The sequence below is a fragment of the Rhopalosiphum padi genome, chromosome 1 (assembly GCF_020882245.1).
Source record: "Rhopalosiphum padi isolate XX-2018 chromosome 1, ASM2088224v1, whole genome shotgun sequence".
Classification (NCBI taxonomy): domain Eukaryota; kingdom Metazoa; phylum Arthropoda; class Insecta; order Hemiptera; family Aphididae; genus Rhopalosiphum; species Rhopalosiphum padi.
The window spans coordinates 81597262-81619300 of NC_083597.1; the positions used below are offsets into that span (position 1 = coordinate 81597262).

The 22039-nt window shown below is 25.8% G+C and overlaps 3 protein-coding genes across 5 annotated transcripts; 1 reads left to right on the forward strand and 2 right to left on the reverse strand.

Annotated features, from left to right (window-relative positions):
- Window positions 1–2596: 2596 nt before the first annotated feature.
- LOC132930509 (general transcription and DNA repair factor IIH helicase subunit XPB) lies at window positions 2597–7980 on the forward strand. Its single transcript, XM_060996434.1, has 12 exons — window positions 2597–2794; window positions 3439–3528; window positions 3611–3852; window positions 3955–4266; window positions 5098–5342; window positions 5412–5518; window positions 6140–6262; window positions 6327–6500; window positions 6571–6839; window positions 6913–7077; window positions 7155–7490; window positions 7558–7980. The coding sequence occupies exons 1-12, from the start codon at window positions 2767–2769 to the stop codon at window positions 7792–7794; spliced, it is 2328 nt and encodes a 775-aa protein (XP_060852417.1). The 5' UTR covers window positions 2597–2766; the 3' UTR covers window positions 7795–7980.
- Window positions 3924–12113, reverse strand: LOC132930517 (calmodulin-A-like). 3 transcript variants are annotated; one of them, XR_009662244.1, is made up of 6 exons: window positions 11801–12113; window positions 11689–11722; window positions 8901–9002; window positions 8028–8312; window positions 7208–7965; window positions 3924–4237 (listed from the first exon to the last, which is right to left on the reverse strand). XR_009662244.1 is itself a non-coding variant. In XM_060996455.1 (6 exons), the coding sequence occupies exons 1-5, from the start codon at window positions 11891–11893 to the stop codon at window positions 7934–7936; spliced, it is 546 nt and encodes a 181-aa protein (XP_060852438.1). In that variant the 5' UTR covers window positions 11894–12113; the 3' UTR covers window positions 3924–7821; window positions 7923–7933. The 3 variants fall into 3 exon arrangements, 2 of the variants coding, with proteins under 2 accessions (XP_060852438.1, XP_060852428.1); XM_060996455.1 differs by having other exon boundaries at window positions 3924–7821; window positions 7923–7965; XM_060996445.1 differs by having other exon boundaries at window positions 7923–7965; window positions 11801–12111.
- A 196-nt stretch (window positions 12114–12309) lies between these two features.
- LOC132931740 (cytochrome b5-related protein-like) lies at window positions 12310–21904 on the reverse strand. The gene is made up of 6 exons (XM_060997701.1): window positions 21797–21904; window positions 14753–14971; window positions 13989–14386; window positions 13706–13894; window positions 13366–13569; window positions 12310–13174 (listed from the first exon to the last, which is right to left on the reverse strand). The coding sequence occupies exons 2-6, from the start codon at window positions 14954–14956 to the stop codon at window positions 12880–12882; spliced, it is 1290 nt and encodes a 429-aa protein (XP_060853684.1). The 5' UTR covers window positions 14957–14971; window positions 21797–21904; the 3' UTR covers window positions 12310–12879.
- Window positions 21905–22039: the final 135 nt, after the last annotated feature.

Consider the following 22039-nt stretch of genomic DNA (forward strand, 5'->3'; position numbering starts at 1 on the left):
AAAGAAAGTTTGCATTTAAATAAGATTATTTTTATTTAATAAACTATACTATTTATTTTCACACATTAGTTTTTTTCTACGTATAATATTATATACTTACTAAAAGTTTTCTTTGAAATTATTATAACGAACTATTATTTTTTTATGTAGGTACCTAGATAAAAAAAAATAATAAATAAAATGATAATAATAACTATAAAATATAAATAGTTTTATAAATTCATATTCAGATTTCTCATGAATTCTCAAATTATTTCATAAGGTATAAATATAGTTTTCAGATTTTATAAAATTAATTAAGTATGTAAATTTAATTAAAATAAAATTATTTTTTAATTTTATTTTATATAATGGTGGTCGGTGGATTTATCATATTCAAAACGTTATATAAATAATAATGAGAATCAATATACTTAACTTTTTTATATACCTATTATGCTAGGTATTTTTATGCGAGAATTGTCGGTGATTCGCTGTCACGTGAGAACTTATTACGCAAGATAATACCTAGGTTATACTTATAATACTAAAACACGTAACGCGGAATCATTTATAAATATAGATACTTCAGAATAAAAGTCCAGCGTGTGTAGAAATCGTAATATGTATAGTTATACTATTATGTATAGATTATACTAAATAGATACACCAATATCAAATATCAAACGTGTCAATTAAATAATAATAACAATTAACAATAATAACATAATAATATAATCATAATATTCTATTATTACATAGAACTGCCTAGGCCCTAGGAAGTATAATATTATTAAATGTCTTGCGCCCATAAACCTAAAAGGAAATGGCTGATACAATGATACTGCCCGATACCGAATTAGTTCTCGAGATCTTACCCCAAATACATCACAAAAGATACGAGAATTTACACTTTAAGGCCCATCATATGCACGGGTATTGGTTATTTCTTTTTGGCAATATTGGCTCTTCGAAACATTTAGCTGAGTAAAATGGGATGTGTAGTCTAAGTCTATGTATCAATAACATGCCTTAAAATTGTCAACACATAAATTTTTAAGATCAGCGGTAATCTTTGGGCGCGCAGTGTCTACCACAGTGAGGGAACGAAACTGATTCTCCAACAATATTTTTGGGTTAAAACGTTAAATTTAACAATTGCCGTATTTATTTATAATATTTATAAACTTTTTTAAAAATAAAACATGAAAATATATGGCGACAAACATAAATAGTCTATGCCCAGTATGCCCTACAGAACATAATATTACATTACTATAATCCATTAATTTAGACCGATTGTACTTTTTAAAATGTCTGAAGACAGAGACACCTGCAAATCATATAGTTATTACAGCCTTTGCGGCTTTGCCTTTGATTCATCGTATAGTACTATAGGTAGTGCGTATAGGTCACGCGTGCAATATAATATATTATAATCATAATGTATAGATAATAACTATATTTAAATGTTAAGTGATTCACAAAAATAATTTGATACTTATACAGACTAACCACTAACAGACTATACTATTACAAAAAATAACAATTTGAGGATAGAGCACATCAAAATTTTCAAAAGTTCTTTACGTCGCATTTGTGAGAGTCGACCTGGCTAAAATAGCAAAGTACCGAGTACTACTCGGCAAGTAGTGAAGTACTCTTTAGTAATGGACGGGGACAAAAAGTCTCGGATGCTACTGGTATTGTTACCAGAGTTAAGGGCTTTTCTTATTTGTTAATTATATTATTAAATTTTTTTTATTATAGATTTTGTTGGCTGGGGCCCAATTGAGCGATAAGCGAATGCAATTCATAGTAATTGCGGAGCTTCATACAAAAGAATGAAATATGTTATACATTTATACAACAAAAAAAGAAAGTTAAATCTAAAATTGTTGATCAACAGTCAATACATAAACATTTATCAAGATTTATTATTATATGTACAAGTACAATAATGAATAAAAAAAAAAAATGAAAAAAATGCAAATCTATTAATTGTAATAAAAGGTCTCTATATAATTTATATACTTTTCACAGATATATAAAATAAAGTTTATTTTATATATCTGTGATACTTTTATACACTAAAATAAAAAATGTAGATGGCGTTGGAATCATTGGGTTTTTATTTTTCATAACATTTGATACTCGGTCCCTCCTACTCCCCCAGCCTATTCGATGCCAGTTCATTATATCTTAGTCTGTGCTATGTACCTTATATATTTCAATATAATATCTCCCTTGTATATCTTAGTACGTACTAACTTCATCCCTTTTCAAATATCCATTATCCACTGGATAATATCCAGTGTCATCAGAACAAACTACAAAATTTCATTTATATTTGTGTTATCTCTACATTTTTTTTTAATACTTAGATCTTCACGCCTTAGCCCACAATTTATCTAAAAACATTAGTAATTTATCGTGGTAAACAATATTTAAAATTTGTTCGACAAAATACTTTCCAATTTCCAAACGTTGAATAATTAATGTTTTGATGAACAAAAAATAGTAACCTGGTTGATACCATTATTGTTCTGTGATACCATAAAGACTGTTGATGGCACTTGATAATTTGATAATAATATTCTTATCATAAACTGAGTTATTGTTTATGTTGTGACATTCATATTTAGTATTTCATTACCTACGCTATTCTAGAGTTGTTAATTCGCTGGTTGTTCTGAAATACTAATAACTATAATAATCCGTATAATATATTATACCTTTGTATGCCTTAATTTTCCATCTCATAAGTTTACATTACATTAAATAAAAATGGGCAAAACAAGAAAAGAACATCCAGGTAATTTTATAGCTGTTTACTATAGTTCGTGAATGGTTTATAGACTAGTATTCTCAATACCAATAATAAACGATATCACCAAATTATACAAATATAATAATAAAGTTAAATTCTATATGTAGAATCAAAATAGTTGTTTATTTTTATTTATTAATGGGGTCAAAGAGATTTTTTCATTAGACCATTGTGTTTCTGATGGAGCTAAAATAATTACAACTCAATAATATAGCATAATGTGCTGTATACTTTCATAATTTATAATTTATATCATTATATCCTTTTAATAGAGCTATATTATAGAACTAAAAGACAACCTACTAGCATATATGTTAATATATGTATAAAATATTAAAATTTAATTATCAAAAAAAAAAAGTATTTTTATTAACTGTGTGTAATCACCTATAAGTTTTTTTTATCTATTTCTATATTTGGTAATAGTAATATAATTTTGGAGAATGAATAGTATGAATTTAATAACTTGGAATAATATTTTTGCTATTCAAAACTTGTATTTTTAAATGTAGTAATTTTATACACTTATAAATGATTATATTTTAAATTAACTTTATTTGGCTATATAATGTTATATATTTTATAATGTATTGTTAATTATTCCTAAATTAAAAAAAAAAAAATTTTAGAGAAAAGAGGCAGAAAACGAAAGAAGGATGATTTTGATGAAAATTCTATGGGTTTGGATGATCCTGTATTATTAGCTGTTAATGAAGAAGGTAACTAGTTAAAATATATTTTAAATAATTTAATTATTAAAATTAAATATTTAAATAACATTTTCTTGAATTTGTAATTTAGAGGGTTTACCAAGTGCAGCCAAAAAGACTGCTGAAACTGCAATAAACAGTGTCGAAGATGAATTTGGAGCTAAGGATTATAGATCACAAATGAACCTTAAAACAGATCATGCATCGCGGCCATTATGGGTTGCTCCTGATGGGCATATATTTCTTGAATCATATTCTCCTGTGTATCGCCATGCTCATGACTTTATGATTGCTATTGCTGAACCTGTTTGTAGGCCAACTCATTTACATGAAGTAAACATTTTTCATTATATTTGTTTATTGTGTACATCTAAAATTTGTTAGATTTTATAATTTAAGTACAATTTGTAAAATGTATTTTATTTTTTATTTCAGTATAAATTAACTGCTTATTCATTGTATGCAGCTGTAAGTGTTGGATTAGAAACTAATGACATAATTGAGTATTTGAAACGTTTAAGTAAGACAAGTATACCTGATGGTATAATAGAGTTTATAACTGTGTGTACACTTTCTTATGGAAAAGTTAAACTTGTACTTAAACATAATCGATATTTCATTGAATCACAACATCCAGACATTTTACAAAAGCTTCTTAAAGATCCTGTTATTGGTTCTTGTCGTCTTAAAAGGCTGGAGGATACTGATGCATTAATCACTGAAGAAAAAAAAATAGAAAAATCACATGTAATATACTCTTATTTATTTCTATTTTTAATCTAAAATATATTTTAGTGTTAGGTAAGTTAATTTTTAAAAGTAACCAAGTGACTTATAATAAAATAAAATAACTAGATTACTTTTAGTTATTTGAATAAAACAAAAACACATTATATAGATATATTAGAATATACAAATTAATTTTGTATCAAAAAATTTTTTAAAGTAAACACCTTGTTTTTTGGCTTAGATATGAAATTTATATAATATTTAATTGGTAAAGACTCAAATAAACAGACTAAGTATAGATGAAATGTAAAGTAATTTATTAATTTATTTTCAACAATTCTAGTCTATTGACTAAGTTTTAGGCGATATTCAATTAATATATTTATTAGCTAATATCTTCAAATAAATCAGTTATAACATACAATAGATATCTGTGCTATACTTTAGTAGTCTAGTCTATATATATATATATATAGGTTGATGAATATTTTTGTCTAATGTTATCGTCATTTTTTTCCAATATTAAAAATGTTAAATAATATTCATCTAAAATAACCAATACCTATACTAAAAGTATTCTGTAACTTAATTATTGATTATAATATAGTTTCTACAAGCTTAGTTAAAATTATTACTTAAATAATTTTGATAAGCAATAATATATTTCTAATAAATGAGTTCTATTTAGTATCATACTTACAAAATTTAAAAAAAAGACTTATTATTATGTATTTAACAAAATATAAAATATAACACTTATATTACACTTTTATTTTGCAGTTACTTATAAATAATAATTATATATTTATAATTTCATAATAAAGTAATAAATAATTTTATGTCTTCTAGTTTCCTGGAGATTCTTCGAAAGATAAGGAAGATAATTTGAACGATGTAGTTCCAAAAGATATAACAGATTTATATGAAAAAATTGATAAAGTTGAAGAAGAAGAAGAAGAAAAAACACAAAATCTTGTATCATTTGAAGTCCAACAAGAAAAAATTGAAATTATACAAAAGCGTTGTATTGAGATTGATACACCTCTTTTAGTTGAATATGATTTTAAAAACGATAAAGTCAATAAAGATATTAAGTAAATATATACTGTATACACTATTTAAATTAATAATAACTAATTAGTAAATTTTAATTTTATCTATAGTATAGATTTAAAACCTCAAGCAACATTAAGACCTTATCAAGAAAAGAGCTTAAGAAAAATGTTTGGGAATAGTCGTGCAAGATCAGGAATTATTGTGTTACCATGTGGTAAGTATAAACTACAGTAGAATCCGTTTATTTGGGACACCACATAAAGGGGACAACCGCTTAATAGGGACATATTGCATAGTCCCGAACGAATGTATCGGTTTATTAGTTATTCGGTTAATCGGGACAGTCGGATAATGGGAACAAATAGGTCACCGCCCAATGTATCCCAATTAAGCGGATTCAACTGTATATCATATTATAATATATTTTAATATATAACTAACAGTTATCATCTGATAACTCTGTATAGCACTAAAACAATAGCTCTCAGTATTTTTTGAAATTAACTAAATCTATTAATAATAAAACAACATATCTGATATGGTCAATACATTGCTTTAGACTTTAGTGTAAATAATACTTAAATAGCAATATTTATTAAATAAATACTCTTGATAATTTTCTATGTATTAATTGTCAGTTTATAAGTGATTACAGAGTAGGATAAACTAATTAATTGACAAATTACTATTAAACTAAAGTGGCAACAATTTAATTGTCCACCAAGTCTTTTGATGTAAACTTTATATAATACTTTTTATATTTTGAAAACGCACATTCATTTTGTTAGCTAAAACAATGTAATTATAATATTTATATGTTGATTTTGGTTTTTAGGTGCTGGAAAAAGTTTAGTAGGGGTAACAGCTTGTTGTACTGTACGTAAACGTGCATTAGTCCTATGCAATTCAGCAGTATCAGTTGAACAATGGAAATATCAATTTAAAATGTGGTCAACAGGTATTTATTATAATTTAGAAATTTAAAAAAATATATATTTAAAATTTTATAATTTGTTCTATAGCTGATGACAGTTTGGTATGCAGATTTACATCTGATGTTAAAGACAAATTAATGGGTTGTGGTGTGTTCATTACAACTTATTCAATGATAACACACACACAAAAGAGATCCTGGGAAGCTGAACAAACAATGAAATGGATTCAAGAGCAAGAATGGGGTATAATGGTATTAGATGGTAAGAAATATAACTTTCACAGTTTTTTCAATTGGAATTAATATGTATTATATATGTTTTAATTTCATAGAAGTACATACCATACCAGCTAAAATGTTTCGACGTGTATTGACACTGGTTCAATCACATTGCAAATTGGGCTTAACAGCCACATTATTACGAGAAGATGATAAAATTGCCGATTTAAACTTTTTAATTGGTCCTAAACTATATGAAGCTAACTGGTTGGAACTACAACAAAGAGGTTATATAGCCAAAGTTCAGTGCTCAGAAGTATGGTGTCCAATGGCTCCAGAATTTTATCGTGAATATTTAGCTACCAGAACGTGTAAAAAAATGGTATAGTTTTACAATTTTGATGTTTCTAAAATAATATAATAAATGATATTATTAATGTGTGTCTTTTGTACAGCTTTTTTTTGTGATGAATCCAAATAAATTTCGTGCTTGTCAATTTTTAATACGTTATCATGAACAACGAGGAGACAAAACTATTGTATTCTCTGATAATGTATTTGCCCTTAAAGAATATGCCTTAAAGTTGAGTAAACCTTATATTTATGGACCAACATCTCAGGTAATACATCTTAATAAATATTTTAATGTTCTTCTAAATTAATAATTAATATGTATATATTATTTTTATATGTGTAGGCGGAAAGAATCCAAATATTGCAAAATTTTAAATTAAATCCAAAAGTGAATACCATATTCGTCAGTAAAGTTGCAGATACATCATTTGATTTGCCAGATGCTAATGTTCTTATACAAATTTCTTCTCATGGTGGAAGCCGGCGTCAAGAAGCTCAACGTCTAGGTCGTATCTTACGGGCTAAGAAAACTGCAATTGCTGAAGAATATAATGCATTCTTCTATACCTTAGTGTCACAAGACACAATGGAAATGAGCTACTCAAGAAAACGACAAAGATTTCTTATTGATCAAGGATACAGTTACAAAGTGGTAACAAAACTGGCTGGAATGGATGAGGTAATCTATACTTGAATAAAAATTAGTATACAACCATTCTGTAATTATGCTGTATTTTTTACTTTAGGATCCAGAGCTTTTTTATTCTAGTAGAGAAGACCAAGGTTTATTATTAAGTAAAGTCTTAGCAGCCAATGACACAGATGCAGATGAGGAAAGAATGCCGTATGAGGGTACATCCAAATCCTATAAGAAAATGTCTGGTAAAATGAGTTCTATGTCTGGTGCTGATGATGCAGTTTATGCAGAATTCAGAAGAAATTCTGGTGTAAAACATCCATTATTCAAAAAATTCAGAAAGTGATGTTTATTATAATATCATATTTTTTACCTAATAAAATAAATGTTAATTTTTTAATCAAGTCAAATGTTTGTACTCCTGTAGTATTAAGTTTATAAAACAAGAATTAAAACTATATCTATTTTGCTTACCGTTATTTGTTTTATTTCTTAGGACTTATTATTGTAATAAATTCTAAAACAGAAAATATTTTTATTGTTTTTAATTTGATTGAAAATATTAATAGTCATCCTTACCTTTATAATCAATTTTTTTATCACCATTTAAATCTGCTTCTTTTATCATATCCTCAATTTCCTCATCGGTAAGTCGTTCTCCGATACTGCACATTACACGTTTGAGTTCATCAAATGTTATGAACCCATCACCATTTTTGTCAAATACTTTGAATGCCTGGTGCATTTCTTCTTCACCATCTACTGCTCTTAGTTTTCTAGCCATCATTAGTAGGAATTCATCGAACTCAATACTACCATTACCATCTTTATCCACTTCTTTAACCATACCTCTTAAATCAGTTTCTAGACATAAATATTTAAAAGTTCAGAATCAATAATTATTTATTAAATATATTTTTAGATACTGAAGAGATACTTAGATATAATAAATAATTTGAAAATATTGGTAAACAATAGCTTTTTTTCTTTTGTGTCATATTTGCTTTAAAATTGGTTTCTGGTAATTAATTTTATTTAGTTGGTAGGACATTTGAAGAGGGATGGGAATAAGATAAAAAAACCGTTACTTTTTTTAATAATGTTTAAAAGTCTACAAAATAATACGGGAAACATAATGTTTATATAACATCAGTTTACGACAAAAACCTATTTTGTTTTGTTTTTTTTGTTCTAATTAAAAAAAGAACACTAAAATATTTATTTTAACATTTTCCATGCACCATACATGATAAAATGTTTGCTCTTACCAAGTTATTAAACATTTTTCCATATTTCTATGGTAATACAAATACTTATTTCTCGCCTATTCGATCAAAAAGATTGGAAATGTTTTAGAGGGCTCCTAAATTGTCTTTATAAATTTATAATAGTTTAAAAATTTCAAAAATACATATTAAAATATCATCGTTAGAGTCATAAGGATTTACCTACCAGTAGGCTTCTGTCCCAGAGATCTCATAACCACTCCTAATTCTGCCTCAGTAATCCGTCCATCGTGGTCTTTATCAAACAACATAAATGCTTCTTTGAATTCTAAACAAAAAACAAATTTATGAATATTATTTTTTCCATTTAAGTATGATATAAAACATTGAAAGCTACAAAGCTGGGCACATTAACTGATTAAAAAATATATTTTTTTTTAAATATTATGTACTAAGTTGAAATTTTAACAAAAATAAATGACAATAATGCCTAATCTACGCCGGGAATAATGATCCTGCCGACTTGTCCTGTAGAACCAGCCAAATTTAGTTTATTTAATTTAAGGTAGAGGAAAATATTCTACAGGCATACAGCCCGCATTGAACTCTGTTTTTCAATATTTTAATCTTAAACTTCATGTCTTTTAAAAAAATTAAATAATTTTAAGTTATTTTCATAAATTACTTTAAACAATTATTTGATAAAAAATAAAATTCGGTGTTAAACGCGGATTGTATAAAATTCTTTTAGTGAAAAAAAACAGTTATTAAAATCTAACAATTCTACGAGGTTTGAGTCATTTTCACATTTTATTTTTTATATACCGTAGTACCATATCAACCCTCACAAGACACAAGTCACAACCACTACTCAGTACTCTTATAATAGGTTATCGAACAGTAGATAGTGGAAAAGTATTATAATAATTATTAGAGTGGAACCTAACTAAAATATTATATAAATATACACATTTTATAAAATTATATATATATTGCAAACAATTTTAAAAATCAACACCGGAAATATAAATGATGTAACAATACGAATATACGATTGTATACAGCTGAAATTAGATATTGTCTGTTGTACACGCAGTATTATTCTAATATAAAAGTTGAGTGGCGCATTAATATGGAGGGAGCAGCTCAAGCAACTATTCCAAATTCCAAGCGGAAATTTATCAATTATCACTAATAATACTCTAAGTACCTACGTCAAACTTCAGAAACATTACGGTTATTATATGGTAAACGTCGTAAACGCAATAACACTATAATAATACTAGCCAGAACGTACAAATGTACAATATATATACCTACTATACTCATTCTACGGTATAAGTACCTATTCTATGCATATATTATGGATGTATAAATATATTTTTCCATATCATGATTTTTTAATGTCAACTGTTATTACAATTTAGGTTAAACTAATAAGTTTTAATTATTTTATACGTCATATTACATTGGTTAATAAATAATAGGTATCTCGTAACTATAATGATGGACAATGGCTACATCCTACTTCTTTATGCCACGAATAATATTTACGTATTTACCTTAAATTGCCTGAACATTAAACAATAATAAACGGTTTATTAATATTATCCAATTTACCTATTATATTTAATTATTATTTATGTTATATTAAGATTTCATAACTCGACTGTATCCTGTAGGTGCTATATAGCCATATAGGTATATTTTAATATACAATTATGCAAGTATCTAATAGTTATTTTCTGGCTTTATGGAAGAATACAAAATTATATAGGTACAATTTACACTTTTTCAAGGCCGGATTAAGAAAATATTGGGCCTAAGGGCTAAAATTTCATTTGGGCCCTTTTGACAAAACATGCTATACAAAGCCGCTCGCTAGAGGATACATTTTAACTATTTCACAAACGACACAAACTGACAATTGCATTATAAAATTAATAATTTATGTAGGTAATTTACGTCTATAAAAATTAAACTACCAATTGTAATATAATAAAATTAAAAAGTTAATACATCATATTTCATTTATTTTAATTCAAAAGTTCATAGTAACTTTTAAATTTATTAACAGTATATACGTCTTATTTACATCAAATATCAAACAAAAGTTAATATATAAAACAAAAACTATTTTATCAAATACATTTTTTTTCATTACTTACTATTGAAGCCAACTCTCAGAATACTTCCATTTAAGTCTAATGATTTTAACAAATCATTCTCAGAATATAAAATAATTAATATGTCTAAGTTTTCATTTATTGATGACATTATTGTCTATTGATAACAATAGAAAAATGAAAATCTAAAATATGGAAATGGAAAATCACTGAAAAATGTGTATCAGATCAAAATTGTCGGCCCCTTTTACTTTGGTATACTTGAAAGGACCCCCCCCCCTCTTAAACCGGCCTTGCACTTTGTAGAGAAAAACATACTATTCATTGGCATTATTATTTATTATGCATTGAGAATAAATTAACAATAAGATTATTAAGATTCTTAAACGTATCGATGGATCCGATTTAACAAACAAGTTTTAATCTATTATAAAACTAAGAAAAAACTATTATTTTTTTTGTAATGTAAATGAATAAAATAAAATGTTTATTTATATATTTTAATAATTTAATTTGCATGTACAATTATAACGAAAATAAAAAATTGTATTGTTTTATAAATGTAATATAAAACTAATTGGTGGTTATTGTTATTTATAGTTTATAGGTACCTTATATTATAGTCCATGCATCTGTGGTTGTTAATTACCTATTACTTGGTTAATTGTTAAATTGTATTATACATATAAGTAATATAATTTCTAAATTATTTTAGATCAAAATATATTGAAGGAATTAATACGTTAGGTTATAATATAAATAATATTAATGTAGTATACTATATAATAAATTACTAATATATTATACCTATTACATAATGTAATTAAGTAGCTTTATGTTCAATAATACAGTGATTAACTGAATAAATAAATAAACAAACAAATTTACCCGCAACTTGATCTTCAGACAAACCATATTCATTCTGAAATAAAATGTTGTTGTAAGTGTTCTTACTTCTCGTTATAAGTTATTTAAAATAATAAATAATGTTAGGTAGTACTGATTGAGTCCGTATGTCATATCTACTCGTCAGTTTCCTTATTCTCGAATATTCATTTTTATAATGGTCATTATCACTATTTTTTGCACTCATTTTATTTTGTATACCTGTAGACGATTATTTGATTGATTTTTAGTAATTAATAAAAAATCAGTTGTTATTTTAAAAAAATTACGATTTAAGAAACTAAAAGTTTGAACCACATTTTCCGAGTAAATAAAACGTGCACCTGTGCACGCCGCAAGGTATGATTTTAATATAAATATTAAATATACTAAGTATTATTTACGAGAAAAATAAAAAGGAATTGGCGCCGTCATCTTCAGAAAGTTGGATGTGTTTATTATTTGTGTTATTAATATATATTAATACACATATAAAATTCTCCCACTGCAGAAAATAAGCCAATTTATTTTTAGACGAAAGTGTTAAACACTTAAACTGCTAGTGGATGAAAAATTATACACAATATTAATAACTAGGTAATAATAACTAAAAAAATACGCATATTAAATTAATAAAATTTTTAATCAATGATGATTTTTAATCCGTGGTTGATACCTAAGACATTGATACAATGATAAGAAATTGTTACATATTATTATTATAAATATCGTGTGTCTACTACCCAATAAAATGTAGGTAAAACGTAAAAATAAATATTATATAATACCCTTATTCAATATAGTAATCTATTCGTAATGAACTAGGAATGTTATGAGTTAATGAAAAAAATTGAATTGTAAATTATCTAGAAATTATAATGTATAATTCATAATATATATATTAGGTACATAATATTATATGTATTATTTTAATAAATATTTTAAATTAATACATTTGTATCATAACTCAAAGCTACGAGAGTGATATTATAATTCCTTGTAAACGATTGCAGCCTGCAGGTTGACTGATAAAATGTATTAATAATTGTCAATTTGCACTTAATTATACTAGTGCTTAAATTTCGTAGTGAAATAAATTATTAAAAAAGCATCTACGTATAATTGCTAAATTGAATTAATAATTTAAGTTTTAAAATACTCCAAAAATAAAACATAACATTTTTCATTTTTAAGTCAGTTCAAACAATGTTTTCTCTTCGGATTGTTTGGAGTCAGGCGAACCAATTGTTTAAACTGTCCGCGTATAATAGATGTGAATGGTGTCGATGCTCTATCCAATCCAAATTCTTCACATGTATTTAGGAAAGTATCTTGTAAGAATGGTATTAAACTGTGATCTAAAGCTGGAAATAAATGATGCAATGTGTGATCACTAAATGTTACCAAAGATACAAATATATTATCAGTTATTTCATTTCGTTCCACGCTGGTGTCAATTTGATGAAGTCCCCAATCGATGTCTTTACCACTAAATAAAGTAATATAATTATATATTAGTAAATAATTGTATCTAATTAAACATGTGAGTACAGTTTACTCATTAAATTAATGATAAAAAAAGTTTCGATAAAAATGTAAAATGCATATGGGATACATGATACAATGTTAATTATTCAACTAATAATTAATAATATTTTTTAATATTCGATTTATATTTACTTGATATTGTCTCCGTCGTGGAAATTATTAGGAAAATGATGAGAAACGCTGAATCCAAGGAATGAAAACACAAAGCTACTCGTTAGTATTATAATAAGCCACATATTAAACACTGAACCAATGGTCATGTGACCACACAGCATCAATATAACAGGTATAACGAACATTAGAAGGTCAGCTTTATCATTCTTGCGTTTAAACGTTCTAAAATACATATTATTTAATGTTTATAAACTTTTATACATACGATATTATTATAAATCATTTTTAGGTATTATGATTATATATAACATATTAACATTTCTAAGTCCCGATTGTTATAATAATTGTGTAAACTTACCTAATGACAAATTGTCCTGGTGCAATGAGAGGATATACAATGAGAGTAAGATACGGAACATAACGAACTAATGGTGGCTTGTCATTGGTCGGAAACCAATGAATAAACGGATGCAACAATGTCATCTCTAAGTCTTGTACAGTATTGGTATAAACGTGGTGACTGATTACATGCGATATTCTCCATTCTCTATTTTACACAATGAATTTAAAAATATGATAATTATTACTAAATAAATACATTATCGACTATCAATAAAGCCATTATGTTATATTTAACCTACCGCACTGAAAACATGCTTAGCTGCATATAATACATCCTCCAATTGTCCTTAAGGTGAGTGAAATTATGACTGGCAACAGTTCCAAGCGCCAAACTGATACCCGCTAATAAGGCCAAAAATTTGCTTTGTGTTTGAGCGACCGTCGCACAGAGGATTAGTGTTGCGAAGAACCAAGTATCGATAACCAGTATAGATTTAATCGAAATATCACGATGGTTAATATCAGATAATTTCTTATTAACTCTAGACTTCAATATATTATAAAATCCATCGGGTTTGAACGTGAAAGGTGATTTCCTCGGTGTCTTTGCTTGACACACGTAGAATGTACGCAACATTTTCGTTGCGGCTTTTTGATTAACATGATACGTTTCAAATAACTCTGTGATATCCGTACCCTAAATATGATGCATATATTAATAATACGTGATTATAATGATTAAATTTGGAGATTTTTCTGTTAATTGTCATTTACATTATTATTCGATAACAAATTACAATATTAATGAATTTTTCTTCTGCATTAAGTTAAATACTATATTATATTATTTCGGAATAAAATAAAAGTTTTCATCATTGACACTGGTGAGTAATCACTAATCATCGATAAAAATAGTATACCTACGTAATAATGTCTAGTCATTTTAAACTTCAAAATAAGTAAATAATATATATATATCATAATTCAGAATATGATATCACTTTGTATACATATGGATATGGCGTGTACCAGTAAACTTATTTATTTTCTATAAAATACATACTTTTGTAATTTCTAGCCATTGTGATCCTCCGGGGTGTTTATATATCCATTGTTTAAGATCATACAATCCATCGTAAATTCTCCATAACCCGTCTGCGCCATCTTCCTTTCGGCGTGCTTCAATCCAACTATCCGCCGATCTTATATTGTTATCTGTACTTATTAAATTATTCCATACAGGCCAACTACTAATTCTCGGAGCCATTTATGTTTTATAGTTCTAAGATAAAATTATAAAAAAAAAACAAAAATTTTTCTCTTCATTACATATTTTTTCACATAAAACATATTCAATAGCATATAATTTTTGAATTCTTTGATTACCCAGGATGGTAAAGTATAGATTTAACAAACTGTGTCGAAAGAATATAATTTAAGTTATAAAGAAGTGAAGTGTATCATTAAATTATTAAGTAATAATCACGTAAATCAAATAAATTAGCGAAAATGTCTGCAGCATCTAGTTAAAAGGAGATTAATAAAAATCAATTGTATCCTAATATCATGTCGTTAAGATAAAATATGTATGTTAATAAACTATAAAAACCTATAACTTATAGGAGTTAGGATGATTATATTTTCATAAAAAAAAACTAGATAAACAATTTTGGCTGAACTCTAAAAACTATTTTGTATTTTTTATATTTTTGAAAATTGAAGATAATTTTTACCTGTTATATATTTGTATATGATCAAGTCATATTTTTAAAGTCAATATAAAACAATAAGGATATATTTTATATATTTTTTTTGTGTACATGTGTTTGTTTTATGCGCGCATATATAGATACTTATAAGAATAAGTAAAATAATATGGAGATAGTTGGATTAAAAATGGGACTAAAAAAGTCCCGTTCAAAGTTTGTCAAGACGAAGGGACGCGATGTTCAAAAAGAGAAATTCCCATTTTAAATGTGACGTATGATGATTATACTCTACAACGGTGAATCTAAATTGCATGCCACCTTTTACTGCAGATATCTGTCTAAAATCTAAATAATTGTATAATTTTATTTATTACAACTTAATTTTTTTTTTAAAGTTCATCTAATTTCTCAAAAAAATAAAAATAAATTATTCTATATTTTTTTTTTGAATTACTCTTATTTATTTATTCATAAAAAAACAGTTTAATTAGTCTTTTTAATCACTAAAATAAAGTAAAATTAAATTAAATTTGTCTTCCTACTTTCAGTAGCAGATTTGATTCGTCTCCTGGGGGAAGGAGGCAATATCCTTTTGGTCCAAAAATCCTACTTTTAACTATTTACCCAATTAGGCCTATATAGAGGGAAAATATATCAATATATGAAAAATGTGTAGGTAAAAATATAAAATAAATAGGTATAGTTAAATTAAACAATTAACGATATTTGTCGATAAGAACAAAAATAAAACTTACTATTTTTGGGGGCCATCACTTATATACCTATTATGTGAGCAATTTAAAACTGGTCTAATAAAGGTAAAAATGTTAGATAGACTGACTAAAAAACATCAGTCAATACGCGAACTTTTTGTTCAACTTTTAAAACAAAAATCACAAAAAAAATATTTCTGTAAAAAATCTGTAAAAACACGATATCATAAAAATATATTCATCATTGATATCATTAATAATATTTTAAAGAAAACGAATTCTAAATCCATAGGTACAATTTATATTAAAAATACCATTAGTTTATAATAATAGTAATTATAAATTTTAACACTTTACACTTTACCGCTTACCTATATGGCTAATGGCTATATTAGAATATTTCCGTAATATATTAGAATAATATATTATGTTTACTCTCTATGCACAAATGCACAATATAATATAGAAAATACCTATATAAGAATATATTATAGCAAACTAAGCAAATCACAGTCTGTTATAATCAACAATTAAAAAACGACATTTATATTTTATTATTATTATACTATACTGATGTCTGATGCGTATTTTTTGGATAGTTATGATTTTTAATAGGAAAAAAAATGAATTTTCAAGATTATTAGCTGGTTGCACCCATATATTATTGAATATGTGGTCATTTTAAGTAAATTTATACTTTCTCCGCCTACCTTTAATAAAATAAATAATAATTAATTATTGTTGAAAATTATCAATATACTAGGTCTACTATATAGTCTATAAGTATAACAACACGCGCAAGCTATACGTACATAATGAGTCCTAACTATAGCCTATTATAGTATTATGAGATGAAGCCAAAGTAGTAGGTACGACGTAATTGACAATAATGATGATAACAATCAAAGTAGGATGTATAGTATAAAGATTAATAACTATGATTTATACCATTGTAAATTCCACCGATTATCTATTTTTTGCATGTTAATTCCACCAGTAGAATTATTTACATGAAAAACATGTAAATTCCATAAGAACTATAATTTTTTGACCAATTAAATTATTATTATTCGTTATTTTAAACACTGAGTTAAAACCACAAAGATTATAACTAGATAGTTTAAATAGTTTTAATCCACGTGGTTAAAACTAAATTTGAGTATTTAATTACATACTTTTCCTCATCACTATATTTAAGGCCAAAATTAATTACACAACGCGTCCAATGTCATAATTTGCATTGCTTAAATATTTAAATTTTTATTTTTATTGTATAGATTATGTTAAAAATTAATTTACATATATATTATAATTCATCCGACCATAAAATTGACTACCTAATGTATCGTTGGAATTGGTGAAATACTGAAATCTGACACATACCCACGGCCACTGCCGACTGCTCAGAGCTCATATAATACAAATATACTATTAAAAATAAATTTTTAAGCGACACACCATACTAAATTAAAAAATTGCATCTTGATCATAATTTTAGATTACGTTAGTATATTTTTATTTATTTTAACAAAATATTGCTATATATGCTATTTGTTTATTATTTGAGTTTTTATTTTATTAGACAAGAAATAAAAGGTTCAATAATATAGGTAACAACTAACAAGTACAGGTATAGAAGTGGTTCAACCTTAAACTTTTTGCAGTGAATAATTTTCCGTTGACGTATTATAGATGTATTAGTTGTTTTCTATGTTACGAGTTCCCAGAATTTTAGCCAATGCGTAAATAATATAATTTCCGTGCATCGTAATTTCAATTTAATGAATAGAATAGTACTACTTCGTTGTTGTAACGGTCACTTAATTTTCTGCAGGTTGACATGCAAAAATGACTTCTGCTTTCTGCAGGTTATCAAAAATAATATTATTACTTATTACTTATTAGCATAATTAAAATAGTTAAATTGTCAACGAAATGTGTAAAATGTAAAACATAATTACTTATTTACATAATATCAAAATATATTATAAAATATTATAGGTATAATAACTTTAAGCACTATAAAGATATAATAATATTTATTAATTGATTAACTATTCTCGCATGTATTATAATATAATTGTAATAATTGTATAAATACGTCATCATATATAGATAGTCAAATGACTCAAATGTTAAGTAAACCAAAATAAATGACAGATTACAGAATACAATTTATGACAATATATATATATATTATAACTTTGTATAGATTTTGAAGATTATAGGAAATTTATCTTTTAATCCACAAACATAAAGTAACTACAAACTTATTCAATTTATTACCAGAAAACACTATCAAAGTTAAGGATTGAAGTGTTTTTACAGCTCCAAAAACTAATTCAAATAAGGCCGAAATAACTGTAAGTTTTGGTACGAAAATTATTATAAAACTTTAATAGCAAATTAGTATGGGCTATACTATATTTCCTTGAAGCAAATTAAGTCTAGTGTATAAAACATAAAAGATCTATAAGGTTTTCTGAAAGTATTACTATGTATATATAGTTTAAATCTGTAATTTCTTTACATTATAATGTGTAATATTGAATCTAGGTACCTATACTTCAGACTTTCAGAGGGTAAACGCAACCGAAACTTGGAAAATACAACTGTCTGAAACAATACAATTGTACAATTTCTGAAATTGTTTATAATATTAAAATATTTAAAACATATAGAAGTATAAAATAAACCAAACTAAATTCATTAAAAATAATAAAAATGCATTGTGTTATGTATAAAAGTAAAGTATTAATATGTGAGTGAAGTGAGGAATTTTTTAGCCTATTATAATTTATAAAGGTTAATTTTACAGAGAATTGTAGAATTTTGTAAATAAAAAATTATAGGCCTCTCTGATGCGTGTACCCTTGAAAAAATTGCAAAAAAATTACTGATTATACGTGATATTTTGGCCTCGAAGCATATATAAATATACAAATTAAAATTATATCGGTCTTATTATGAATGTATTATGTATAATAGCTTTGAGAAAATACATACCTTTTTTTCCTATACCTACACTAAAAACGATTTCTTTAAACTGTTATAATTTAATACTGATACCTATATACAATATACATTACATCATTAGGTAATAGACGTATAGTTTATAAGTAATAAATTAAATACGTAAAAAATAATAAGCATTTCGTGGTAATTGTGTTTTAAGTTTTCTCGGTGGATTGTTAGAGACGGTGATTTTGATTAGAGTAAAGTTTAACATGGAATTTTTTACAGTGTCGAGTAATTGTTAAATGTTGGTAATTGACATTATTGTCTATTAGCACTATTAGCAGTGGTCAAAAGATGCAGTTATTTGATTAAGATAAGAAGGCTTCTAAAGGTCTTATATTAGAGGGCTTTGCTTGACCCCAAATTTTAATACTGTAAAACCAAAGAGGGTTATGATTATTTATACATTAAGATTTTGTTTTTTTTAAATTCGTTGAATGGGAGTAATGGGACAGTTATTAGTGGATCGAGGCGTTTATTAGAATGTTTTATTTTGTTTTTGGTATATTGAGCCGGGTGATTATAAACTCTCCCGATGGTAAACTCTTCCAGGTCTACCTCAGGACTACCTGTCAGAAACATGTAAACTTTCCCGGGTTTTCAGTACTACGTATTTAATTTAATAAAAATCATAAAATAAATCTAATATAAATTTAAGTCTCATTTAAAAATAGTCAATCATATAATAATAATAATAATAATAATATAAATTAATGCCTTAAACTGCAATGAACTATAATATTATAGTCAAAATACAATAAAAATAAAAATTCATAAAATAAATTTAAGATACAAAATAAATACAAAATATATAATAAAATAAAAATGTTTAAATTTAATTTTTTTTTTTGTTAATAGAAACAAACAGATTTTAAAAAACTTATGTTATCTATTTCTTTGTCTTTATAATCTAATATTTTTTGATATATAGTTTTTTTTATTATTTTTTGTATTACAGTTTTTTCTTGTTTTGTTTAATTTATTGCAACTTTGAATTTTAATGTATATTTCTGATTTCAGTTTGAAAATGTTGACCCGGGAGCGCTTATACATTTATAGAGGTAAACATAATGTTGACCCGGGAGAGTTTACCACCGCCCATTGAGCCAGCCGCCCAGGTAAACCTTTTGTCCAGATGAACTTCTAACTATAAATTTTCCATTTTAAGAAATTAATTTTAGTATGATACATTGTTAAATGATAGCTGAGGGCATTTGTTTCTCCTAAATGTGAAAAATATGTTGACCGACTTACTTTGGTTTATATAATTATATTGATTTTCCATTTATTAGACCAATTTGAAATTTTGTTTTGATGATATTTTTTTATCTTAAACTAAGCTGTTCTAATAAATGTTTACAAATTTACAATTCATACTGAAGCTCAATTAGTCAATTTATTAAAAGTATACATAGATGCACAGCTACTCAAAAATAAAAATGTGTAGTAATAATTATATTGTAGAGAAATTAAGATTTAATATAAACAATAAACAATTGTAATTTTAAACTAAGCTGTTACACTGAAATTTAGTTTGTAAAATTGTAGCTTTATATTCACCTACTGTAAAATTGTTTGTCGGGCGTACATTACGAAATTAAGTAAAGAAATAAAATGGAAATCATGGATATTTGTGTGATATGCAAGTTATATTTACTATGATTAGAAAATTTAGAATTTTTATTTTATTTTAGTGTACACGTCATGTCCATAGATTAGGTACATAATTCATAAAGAGTATTTAACAGAAACGTCTTTTTCAATAGAATATAGGAAATCGTGTACATTTTGTTTCTAGCGGAAAGGGCTAAGCATAAATTAGGAAACCAGTAGTTTTTTTGGGTGAAAAAGTGCCATGTCCCTCCAAATTACATTTAATATTGGAATAAATTATGATTATCTTTTATGAACAAGCATTATGATAATGGTCATCACTCATCAATATTAAATAATTAATTTTTAGTACTAATAATGGAATAAGATAGTGCACCTATTATCTAGAACTTACAAATAACATTAATACTTAAAATTATGAGTTGAACTATTAAAGTTTTTACTAGTAACTAATATTAAACAATGCTATTAATGAAACTCCTACATAATTTTATATTCTAACAAAATCAAAACCAATGTTAAATAATATATAATTTAACTAGGTGTTATAGGTACCTATTTTATAAATAATCCGTTATTGTTCAGTTATATTCTACTTAGTTTAACAATTCTTATTTTTTGTTTTATATAAACAATTAAAATACTTTTACAATACCGCATGCGACCATTGTCTATGGTGTTGAGTGTTAATTATTGTTAGTTGTTACGATTATAATAATATAGCCGATTAGCCACTAATTTCTAGGCAATATAAAATAATAAACATTTTGTTGTGTGTTTGGCAGACAGATGTCAGATTGTTTGCGACAAATTTGACACCTTTAGACAGATGCACTCATCCCTCAATATCACCACCTATTAATACGCAATTACGGGACGTTGATTTTAATTGAATCTTATCGTATCCTAATTGTATATTTTTCTATCACAAAAATTTAAGTTTCTTTAAAAAATAAAATCAATAAATTAATGAAAAAATCGATCGAAAATATACAAACATATTATACTACATAAACATTATGACAAAATGCCTTAAAATATAGTTTTACTTACCTATTTAAAAAAAAATTGAAAATACAATTGTGGAATCAAACAATTTAAATAATAACTTGTCGAAGAATGAAAACAAGCAATGCGTGTAGCTCAGACAATTATAAATTGAAATACATTTGAGTCAAACAACGGGCAACTCGGGAACTATATGCTAAGGTTTAGAAGTCTCCACCAATAATATACAAGGACAATCATATTTACCTACTTCTACATATTATGAATAAAAACAATTAAATATAATTT

Bases quoted from the DNA above. Each gene is read 5' to 3' on its own strand.
- LOC132930509 (XM_060996434.1), top strand. From the start codon at position 2,767: ATGGGCAAAACAAGAAAAGAACATCCAG. The intron at 5,343-5,411 runs GTAAATATATAC...TTTTATCTATAG, and splicing joins AAAGTCAATAAAGATATTAA to TATAGATTTAAAACCTCAAG. The intron at 7,491-7,557 runs GTAATCTATACT...TTTTTACTTTAG, and splicing joins AACTGGCTGGAATGGATGAG to GATCCAGAGCTTTTTTATTC.
- LOC132930517 (XM_060996455.1), bottom strand. From the start codon at position 11,893: ATGAGTGCAAAAAATAGTGATAATGACCATTATAAAAATGAATATTCG. The intron at 9,003-11,688 runs GTAAATTTGTTT...TTTTTTGTTTAG, and splicing joins GTCTGAAGATCAAGTTGCGG to AATTCAAAGAAGCATTTATG. The intron at 8,313-8,900 runs GTAGGTAAATCC...ATTTATGTCTAG, and splicing joins TCTGGGACAGAAGCCTACTG to AAACTGATTTAAGAGGTATG.
- LOC132931740 (XM_060997701.1), bottom strand. From the start codon at position 14,956: ATGGCTCCGAGAATTAGTAGTTGGCCTGTATGGAATAATTTAATAAGT. The intron at 13,895-13,988 runs GTAGGTTAAATA...TGTGTAAAATAG, and splicing joins CTAAGCATGTTTTCAGTGCG to AGAATGGAGAATATCGCATG. The intron at 13,570-13,705 runs GTAAGTTTACAC...TATGTATTTTAG, and splicing joins CCAGGACAATTTGTCATTAG to AACGTTTAAACGCAAGAATG.